This window comes from Centruroides sculpturatus, unplaced genomic scaffold (genome assembly GCF_000671375.1).
Source record: "Centruroides sculpturatus isolate CEXI.00-Female unplaced genomic scaffold, Cexi_2.0 scaffold2005, whole genome shotgun sequence".
Taxonomy (NCBI): Eukaryota; Metazoa; Arthropoda; class Arachnida; order Scorpiones; family Buthidae; genus Centruroides; species Centruroides sculpturatus.
In genome coordinates, this window is record NW_019386214.1 from 77,055 (window position 1) to 88,772 (window position 11,718).

The 11,718-nt window shown below is 30.4% G+C and overlaps 1 protein-coding gene across 1 annotated transcript; it reads right to left on the minus strand.

The window, feature by feature from the left end:
- Positions 1-293: 293 nt before the first annotated feature.
- On the minus strand, positions 294-9,618 carry LOC111614111 (the record flags this gene model as incomplete). Its single annotated transcript, XM_023355495.1, has 4 exons — positions 294-1,377; positions 4,364-4,514; positions 9,433-9,504; positions 9,590-9,618. Coding segments are annotated over 4 exons (408 nt in total), but the record flags the coding sequence as incomplete, so codon positions are not given.
- Positions 9,619-11,718: the final 2,100 nt, after the last annotated feature.

Here is an 11,718-nt window from a genome sequence, read left to right on the forward strand (position 1 = left end):
AGAAATCCAAGTTAGAAGTATGTGAACGTAACTGCTGAGTTCTGTTCAAACAGCCTAGGCATGCATAGAGAATAAACACCCTCATTTATACCTAGAGATGTATTGAAGTGTTTGTTGGTACTGGTGCTCAGCAGAATTAAAACCGCACCTCCACAAAAAAACTTATGTGGTTGACTGGAAGCCAAATTAATTTCCTTGCAACCAGTATCCAGAAAAGGTTGCTTACTGATTTAAATAAAACAATTTGGAAAAGATCAGTTTAACAAAGACATTACTTTGGTATAAATAAATGATATTGCTTTTATTTAAATATCTTTTGATTAAATTCAAAAGCAACAAAAGTAATATTTTCTTATTTGTAGATTTATTATCAAATAATATAATGCATACAGTTATATTTTGAGTATTTCTAACAATAATAACCTTATATTTTGTTAGTAAGGGAACAATTTCTTCAAGCAAAATTTCTTTTTTACAATCTGTACAAGTATATACAACTTTTCGCTTAAGAAGGATAATATACAATCCCAATAAACTAAAATAAACTGATGATAAAATAGATTTAAAAACAAAATCTATGCAACAAATTACAAATGAAACATAATTATATACATACATAACATATATAAATTTCATCAATGATAATATATTAATTGATATAAAATGATGCAGAATAAAAAGCTGTTGTTGAGAAGTAAAAAATAAGAATAAAATCATTATCCACTATAATTTTAAAAGATGGACTTGGAATAGTTGTGTATATTTTTTTTACATGTTTTATATACAATATACACAGGTTTCACATTTGTTATATTTTCTATTACTATATAGAATATATATATGTATATATGTAATCTGTAACCAAGAATAATATACCTATTTAATTTGAAAAATAAATAAATTTCACATACATTCATTATATATCTCTTGTATGAGAATATTTCCACCATCTATTTATATATTTTGTTTCTAAACAAGAGATACAGTATTGCACTTTTTCACTAATCTATTGATATTATGTTTATTTTGACAAAAAACATTAAAATTTGATTACTTAAGATTTTTTCTTCTTTGAAAAGTCTTGTTTTGTTCCTTCTGAAACTTCAACGGGAATTACCCTATTAACAAATGATTAGTCAATGAATTCACAGAGGAATTCGATCGGTTTGTCTGACCAATTTCTTTTTACGGCATACTTTCAAAAATACCGTCGGTCAAAGGTCAGTGATAGAGTGGTCGTGACATCTCTTTTGCTTTTCCGCTGTTCTGTGTGGATTCTGTGTATGGAGGAGGAGGACCTTGAGCAACTGAACCCATTCCACTGTTATGAAAATTATTTTCAGGATACGGGGCTGGAATATTAGCATCCATCCATAACTATAAATAAAAATTTTATTAAATTTTCAATGTCATCATCATCAAAATTCAGTTCTATGAACTGATTAATACAGTAGAGTCAATTATCCGAATGTCGATCAACAAAAAGCGTTCCAGTCAGACTGTGTGCTAAATTGAACGTTTCTGATATTAGATTAACTTCTAAAGTATAATTTTTTTGTTTTTATATTTTTCAATATATTTATTTTGTTTGTACAAAATTAAAAAATAATTTTTAACGATACAATAGCCACGATTATTATAATAATTAGGCTTAACATCGACGAAAATTCAACACGAAACGACACACAACGGAGAAAATTTTAAACTTAGGATATATATTAATACACTATTATTGGGATATACAGTGGTACCTCAGGATACAAAATTAATCTGTTCCGAAACTGAGATCGTATCATAAAAATGTTGTAAGGTGAATCATTTTCCCCCATACGATTACATGTAAAACCAAATAATTCGTTCCAACACGAAAAACACACTCAAATTAAAGCTAAGTAGTATATTGAAAAAAACAATTATAGTAAGGAAAACACTGAAAAATGCGTTTTGTAATTGTAAATGTATAAATAACCATAATAGAATAATAATTGATTAAAAAAATGTAGTTTTGTTTGCACTTTAACTTTGAGGATAGACGACGGTGGCTGTGTAAACTGGTGGCGGAAGAGAGGGAGAAAGGAAATGATACTAAAACTAAACTTACATAACATTGTAACAATAACTTAGAAAAGATTAAAAAAATTAGTGTTGTTTTATATATATATTTTTTAATTTTTATTCACTGCTTTTTGCTTTCTTTCCTTCACTTCCACCAGCACTTTCACTGGATAAAGGTCACTTGGTAAAATATCTATCCAAAGAGCTACCAAAGAGTTTTTCTAAAATGACTTAGGCAAATGTCATTACTCCGAGTAGCAATACGGCCAGTGTGAATCTTTTTGGGATGTTTCTTTTCAATAAAATCAGCCACTTTCTGATAATACCTCAAGATTTCCTTTATCGAGCGAGATCCTTCCACGACGAAGCAAACACGTGGACTGAGACCAATGAACAGAAGTGAATAAAAAATGGCACTGCGAACTAATGTAACGTCATATGGTGAGTTTTTGTTCGTATCGTGGAGCAAAAATATGTTCGAATTTCATGTCATATCCTGAAAATTTCATACGCTGGGGCGTTCGTATCCTGAGGTACCACTGTACTAATATACTATAATGTCACGATTAATATACATAATTGGTTATCCGAAAAATCAATATTTTTCCCCTGAACAACCCCATCCCCAATTGATTCGGATAATCGACGCTCTACTATATTTAAATTGCTCAGACTGAATTTCATGCTATTAATTAGAATGTCCAAATTCTTAACTCAAAAAAATTCTAAACTTTAAATATTAAATCTAAATTACAAGCTTTGAAGAGATTACAACTCTATTTCCAACTACTATTTATTCACATATCATGTAGATAAGAGAGCAGTGTTTTTTCCCTCAATGTTTCCAATCTTGACAGTTATCTATGTTATCTATACAGTGTTAGATATTAAGAATGTTTATGCTATGAGGAGAGTTTCTGCATCTTTTGCATTTAGGAACAAACAATCTCCTGAACTTTTGTTTGAATACTTATATCTTTCCACAGATACTGCATATTTAGGCAATCTGATATTTCTAATTTCTTTAGCTTGGTTTCACAAGACTTCTGTATCCATCTCACTTGAGAAACAGGCTAGTGCCATGTTATTCTCAATCAAAAACTTCAGACTAGGAGGCGTTAAAAAGAATTAAGAGAAATATTTTAATCTTGCAAGCGCTTTCAACGTAAATATGTACGTCATCTTCAGGCAATTCAAAATTGAATAGAGAATTCGAACAGAACATTTAAATTTAATCATTAACAATATTAGCCGTTTTTTGGAATATTGTATATTAAAAATGAGATTTAAATTTTAGAATTAAAAACATTTAAAATTGGCACACATGCGTTTTAAAACAAATAAGCCCTGATTGGAATGGCTATTAATTAAGATCATTGAAATTAAGAAGCCTTTTTTGTAAACGCAAAAAATTGGCGCGCGTGCACCTTAACACGCATAACATAAGAGCCAATTAGAATGGCTATTAAGAACAAGTAAATTTTAGATAATAAATTAAAAACATTTTATAAATACGTATAAAATTTGGCATGCATGTGCCTTAACAAAGACAGCATAGAAACCGATCGGAATAGAGCCATAAGTGCAAGTTTACATTAAAATTTAAATATAAAAGTGTGGGACATAATTTAAAATACATAAAACACTTGTAACATATAAAAAAAAGATGCACATAAAGAGGCCGACGCGTATGTGCCTTGAACCACACAAGAGGTGCGGGAAATGAGTGTAGAATTATTATCGATTTTTTAAACGCCTGTATAAATTAATCCAGACGTCCAGTAAGTCGAGGGTAGGGGAGTTGCATGGGCAGAGCAGTTTTGTGAGGAGGGTCTCCCAAATATATAGCAAGCTCCCTTCATCATGCTGCAGACCAGATCACATTTCACTAGATAACTCTTAAGCAGGTGTCTTAATAGTAACTATCACTAAAAGTTAACTAGTAGTTGGCAATCAATGTGTTTAAATTAATTATGATTTATTTTTGTTTGTCTGAAATATTCAACAGAAAAACAAATAAATCTGGTTAATATAGACAAAAGTATATTGTATATTTAAAAATAAAGTAGATGAATTTTCTATCAATAGTTCACGACAATTTCATTTGTTGATAATACTCGACTATCAATATTATCAACAGCTTAACAGTCCCAAATGAAGTTTTGTTACTGTTAAGCTTTCAAGCAGTAATAATTATTATTTTATCATAAAATAGATATAGATAAATTTAAAAGATCAAAAAAATAATCTGTTTTTAATATTCTACATAATAATGTAATTTTTTTTCAGAAAACATATCAATACTTACACTTATGCTACCTGCTCTATTATCATCTGTTTTCTCTTCTGAAGGAAATACAGCAAAATTTTGCAATACAACATAATGGTTGTTATCATAACAATATCGAAAAAAGCCTCCACATGCTGACAACATCAGAATTAGAAAAACAACTCCTACCCTAAAAAGACAATTAATTACATTAAATTAAGACTTGTTTTCAGAGATAACACTATCTTTTTGAATTATTAATATATTCCAATATTTTGTATTCTGTAATTTTATAGTTCACAATAATTATTTTTATATTAATTTAAGAAAATACAGTCAAATCTTGGTTTTTACACATAATTTTTCCAAAAAGTTGTTCTAAAACCAAAACAAATTTTTTCGTAAAAAACAATATAAAATAGATTAATCCATTCCCAATCCCCAAAATAAAGGCTTTTTTTTTTACTGTTTTTAGCTGTATTTTATGCTAAAAATGCCACAAATGCAATGTAATATTGTATACAACAGGTCGACAATGCAGTGCCCATGGGCACCATTTCAGATGTTCCCTCTAGAACCATAGTCATGCAAGTAGTACAAATATATATACTTATAATTTAATTTAATTTAGTGATATTTTAAGTATGTACTTTTAATTTTTATTTTTTAGTTATTACATGTATGTATAATCTTTATTTTATATAAATATATATATATATAAAAACAATTACTTTGCTTATTCATTACGACATAGTTTAATTTTGGAAAAAAAAATCACAATGTACCCTCGATAGTTTTTAAAATTTTTATTGCATCCTTAGCAAAATGGTTGCCAATCCCTAGTATATAATATAATACTGTATAATAAATTTTTGTTATTTAATTTGACTTAAGCACCTTTAAAGATGAATTCTTGGATACCATTTATATTACATGAACCCACTTAAATTATCTCAGCTTAAATGACCAGTTAATATTGGCTTTGTATAAAATTTGAGAGGAAGATGTTATTTTTAAGGTCAGGGTAAACTGTCAATGTAGCCCACACTGACTAACTACTACAACTAGTACTAATGTCAATAAGACATTAATTGTTTTATTGTCCTGTAAAAGAAAACTCTCTTCCTGATTTTAAGTTGATCAAATTACAATGTTAGTTTTTTATTGTACTTGGAAAAAATGTTTTGAAGTTTGAATAAATAAATTTAATTTTGTTTTTCTGTCAGTGAGGAGGGCTTAAGTTCCTGTGGCTCTCTCCCTGGATCTGCCACTGCACTTGTCCCTGTTTCAGCACATGATTACTGCATAATTAAGCTGTGTGAAAATGGATTTTCTTTTAATATTGGAAACAGGTTGTCATTATGCACAATTAGTATTTGTGCCATTTAAACTGCCACAGAAGATTTCAGATTGTTTCTTCCATATATGTCTGGATATTGTCATGAAAATGCATTATGCTAGTGTTCAAAATATCACAAAAAATGCCTCTTTATGGTCTTCCTCAATTTTCTTACCATATTTTTGCAGATTGACTGGCATGCTGCATATAACCAGGAGAAACCAGCATGCCAAAAACCCCAGGGCCAGTTAAACTGCGATTAAGAAATAAAATTAATCAGATTTAACAAAACTACTTGTTAATTAAATTTTAATTAACAAGTAGTTTTGTACTCAGAAGACATACCCAAAGGAAGTTAGATCCTCCCTTTGAGTATGTCTGGATCCACTACCAGACAAATGATTTAATCACAAAGAAATTCTTTGTGAATGTAAAAAAGTAATGCTGATTGGATATTACACAATACATGTTTCAGGGTGAACCAAAGTTCCTGGACACTGGCAACATTTTTGTGAAAAAAAGATCTCTAGTACTGGCAACACTTCTGTGAATGCAAACAAGATGGTATCTGCATCATTCTCAAAGCACATACTATCATTTTATAGAGCTGTTAAATTCATTCCTTTAGTAAATATTGTTTTCCAAGAAAGGAATGATTGATGAAAAACTCATCCTTCAAGGCATCTTGCATCATTACTGGAAACAAGGAATGGAAGCAAAGAAAATTTGTGAAATTGAAGGCCCAGACCTGAGGAGCAAGACAATTACAGCTGAATGGTTCTGCCGTATCAACTCTGAGAACACCAGTTTTGTAGATAAGTCTCAGCCTGGACTAATTGACCATTCTTCTTCTTCTTTATGTGCCCTGTCCTCCAAAAACGTTGGCAACCAGTCTCATGACTTTGAATTTGTTGTTAGCTGATTTGAATAGTGATCTGGTACTAATCCCATATCATTGTAAATTTTTGAGCCAGGATGTTCTTCTTCTGCCTGGGCTGCATTTACCTTTGACTTTACCTCGAATTATTATTTGTAATAGATGATATTTTTCATTTCTCATTTCTCATAATGTGGCCAAAATATTCCAGTTTCCTTTTCTTGATGGCATCTATTATTTCTGTTTGCTTGTTCACTAGCCTTAATATTTCTGTGTTGGTTTTCTTTGCTGTCCATGGGATCCTTAGCACTCTCCTGTACATCCACATTTCGAAAGCTTTGAGCTTACTACACATTGTCTTCGTTAGAGTCCAAGTCTCCGCACTGTACAACAGAACACTAAAAACGTAGCATCTAAGCAGTCGTAGTCAAAGCTGTATTTGCATATCTCTTGTGGTAAAGATCCTCTGTAATTTTATGAAAGTGCATCTTGCTTGTTCAATTCTGCATTTAATTTCTTTTGCATTGTCCCAATTTTCATTAACGAAACAGCCCAGATATTTGTAACTTGTCACTTTATCAATAACAGCACCATCAATTACAAGTGTGCCTTGGCTTTGGTTGCACTGGTTTTTGTTTATCACCATCCACTTCGTTTTTTTGATATTCAGTCGCAATTCATAGTCAAGACTCTTGGACGCAATCACATTTGCTAACACTTGCAGTTCATCTAAACTGGTGGCTAATAATACGGTATCATCTGCGTATCTTAGGTTATTAATTGGAACACCATTAACTATTACTCCATTGTTGTAATCTACAAGAACCTCATGGATTATGTCCTCTGAGCATAGGTTGAAGAACAATGGTGAGAGAACGCAGCCTTGTCTTACTCCCTTCAAAATTTGGATTTCCTCTGTCATACTACCCTCCACACAAACTGAGGCCCTTGATTCCAGTAAAGGTTTGCGATGAGATGGATATCTCTGCCATCGAGTCCTAAGTTCATTAAAATTTTCATCAACCTGCCGTGCTTTATCGCGTCGAATGCCTTTTCATAATCCAAGAAACAGGCGAATACATCTACGTTGACATCTCGACATCTTTGAACCAATACTTGGATGCTAAAGAACGCTTCTCGTGTGCCGAAACCATTTCTGAATCCAAATTGTGTATTGCTTAATGTCCCTTCGCACCTTTTATAAATAATTGACCATTGATGGCTAAGAATTGCTTCAAGCTCATCAACAAGAACCAGGCAGCAACACTCACTGACTGTCTGCTGAACTCAGGATTTCAGAATCAACCAACCATTATTTGGCATTTGAAACACCTTGGCTTTCATGGCAGAACTCAAGATGTACTGTACCCCATGAACTGATAGAGCAGCAAGCACAAAGGGGGATACTTGTTTACAATCATACATTCCAAAAGCCAAAAGACAACAAATTCTGGTGCGGGATTGTAACAGATGACAAAAAATTAGTCTTTTTCAGAAATCCTAATAGAGGAAACTAGTGGCTCTGATCAGATGACATGCTAGCACAAAAGGTTCAACAAGAACAATTTGAATGAAAAGTTATGCTGAACATTTGGTAGAATTTGGATGGTCCAGGGAATTGATTCCTAATGATGGCCATGGATGGCAACAGCCATGCTGAGCGACTGGAATGAACGTTTGAAGTCCTGCATACTCACTATCCAGCATTGTTTAATCAAAATGCACACACTGCTGCAGCATGATAATGCTCTGGTGCACCATTCCAGAATGGTTCAAGAAAAGTTAGAGGAGCTGAAAAGAATTAAAATTTTGCCACACCCAGCATACAGCCTTGACCTCACTCCATCAGATTTTCACTCTTCTGGTTTGCATATTTTCCATGAAGACGTTTCTTCAATACAATGTATGATGTTGACTATGGGGTTTGTGAGTTTTTGGCATTGAAACAGCCAAGTAGTATCACTGAGAAATCTGCCAACTTGCAGAAAGACGGGTCAAGAGAATAGCTAACAACGGCCTTTATTTTGAGGAATGACAATGTCTCTGTGTTCAATATTGTGTCTATTCCAGGAACTTTTGAATTAATCTGATATTCAAGTTTTATTTTTACATATGGGTATTATAATGTTTATCCTGTTTAACCATTATAATTTCTTTCAATTACAAAAACAGTCAGTTTTGTTTAATTTTTGTAAAAATAAGTTGTCTTATTGGTTGGTAATTTTGTAATTTTTCTGAACTGGGTAGATCAATGATAATCAATAGAAACCCTTCCTTCAGTGGTTCAAGAAATGAGAGAATTTTAATTATGATAGCCATCTCATAGAACCATACAGAAGCAGGATTTATAAATATATGAGTGTGTAATCAAATTCTTTATTGAGGAACTGTTCACTAACAAGAATTTTAATCTGCAATAAAGCTGAGTGAATTATTTTATGGCTTGTGAATAATAGCAATGTGGATCTGTTTTAGATATTTTATAAAATTTTACTTTTTAATCAATTTCATTTTAATTATTTAAATTAATTTAAATTGATAATGCATTAATATAGGGCAATGCTATTCATTAATTCAAATTTTAGAGATTTATACTGATAATATTTATTGACTGTATAACTACAGTCAATAAAATCATTAAGATAGAGTTATGGTTAATATTAATTTAATTACGTAAACTTTGTTCCTACATTAACAAAATGGAGTATTTTTAACATTAATGAGCATTTTATTTTAACACTAAAATGCAATTATAAAAATACAAAGAAATGTACAAATATAGTAGATATTTTAAAGTAAAAATTTCAACAGATCTATTAGAATTCAATTAATTTTTTTCCTAAATTTATTACAGTACTTTAATAATTTTAAATATAAAATATATATACTAACCAAAAGTACCAAAGGGAATACACATAATCACAACAAAGATTATCTCCACAGCAATATTGCTCATCTCCACATCTAATAATAAATCAAAAGAATTAAGTATATTTAATTTTTGTAAGAAAAAAAATCTCTTAGAAAAATTTAATTTAAATATACTTACAAATTATGGTTACAGTAATAAGCAGTAACCTAAAATAAATATAAATATAACTTAAAATATATTCAAAAATGAAAAATGTATTTACAAAACAAAACATTAACAAAATGTTAATATACAGGTATCCCTCGTATAACATGGTAATTACATTCTGAAAGTGCCATATTATGCAAATCCATTCTATACAAAACAAAGGACTAATGCAAAACGTAGTGTTACGTTCCATAAGTTAGCAAAAGTATACTATTATTTTTCATTACTAAGAAAAATATGTTTATTAAAGCAATCAACATTTTATTTCTAATCAATAATTAATTAACAATCACAATTAAAAGTACTGTATTATGTGTTAATATTAATTTTAGTTAAACCAGGCATTTTTCTTTTACAAAGTATCATCACCATCTCAGCTTTTTTGTTGGCCTTGATCAGAAGTATCAGCAACATTTTCATATTTTTTATTTTTATCATAAAAAATTTTTATAGATGATGAAATAAAAATATGTTGATCAAAAGTTGTAGCAGCGGATCACATTTGTTCAGTTGAGTACTGAGACTTTTTCCAGAATTTGTTCAAATACCAAATTGTTTAAGTTATATACTGCCATATTTCATTCATCATTTTTCCAAACAAAATATCTACAGTTATAAAAAGATAAGTAATACTTATGGTTAAAAAAGTTTAGCAACACTTACTTAAAAATGTTTAAATAAACTTTACTAAATACAAAGATTAATCTATAAAAACAAAACACAGTGACAGTCTTAAAGGCTAAAATCTAAAAGTAACCACAATGACACCTGGTTGATAGAAAAGTTAGTGCAATTTTTTCTTCCTTGTCCTATCAGTTTTCATTAAAGTAAATCTGACAAAAAGCATAAAATAATTTGAAAATTTCAATATTCTAAAATTCATAGGCAAATTTGAGACAACATGCATTCTTACTTGAATAATAATAAAAAATATTGAATAACCAAGTTTACACTTAAAAATTGTGAAATTCTGTACAGAAAATTTCTAAACTGTGTTAGAGTGAAACTGGAAGTCATGTTATACAGAGGATATCCCAATTTTCAGTGTTAGTGAGAAACAATGTTGTACAAGGGATACTTGTACTTATAATCTAAATTTTAATACAAGTATATATTTTCAGCAATAATAATAAACTTCTTTATGTATAAACTAGCTTACCCGTCGCGCATTGCTGCGATCTCAGAAGAAAGGAAATTTAAGCAAACTCGTCATGACAAAATTCAATTTACATTTTATAATTTTTATTAAAACTTATTAATATTACATTATTATTTCGAGTCGATATTAAAATTTGGAAAAGGGGGGATACCTAGATCGGTAAAATACGTGAATTTCCTCCTACAACTTCGGTTGTTGTTCGGGGGTACAGTTGAGGTTTTAACGAAGTTCGAGCGAATACATAATTAGCAAAAAAGAAAGTTGAAATAAAGTGATTAAACAAAAATTATTACAAATATCGTAAATAACAGTTCACAAATGCATATATAGAGATATTTTTTGAAGGGAGGAAATGGTCTTCACAATTTGAAATCGATCAAACACACTGTGCTTGAATGCTCGTGTAAACGCACGCCATCTGTCGTAGGATAAATGTACTATGCCAAAAACCTTCGTGGGAGTGTATTAAAAAACTTTCCGAAGTTTTATGGCAATCGTACTATGCCACAAACCTTCGCTGGAGTATATTAAACAACTTCCCAAAGTTTCACGGCAATCGGATAAACGGTGTGGTAATGCATGAAGGACACACACACATTCATTTTTATATATATAGATTATTCATATAATTTGACTAGTATGAAATAGTTTACAAATAAATACAATTGTGCTAACTGAATAAATATGAACTAATGATGTATAAAACATTCTCAAATAAAATTATAAATTACTGTTGATTAGTAAAACACTCAAGTTCTGAAGAAACTAGAAATTTTTATATATATACATGAAGAAAGTTTAATGTTTTTAGAATGTTTGAATCAATTTTTTAAATCAGTTATTCTTATCCAACTTAATTTCTTCTTATAATCAGGGATGCACAACCTTTTGTGAAGAAGAGCCAAATTAGGATTAAGTTTACTGACTGGGGGCCGGACCT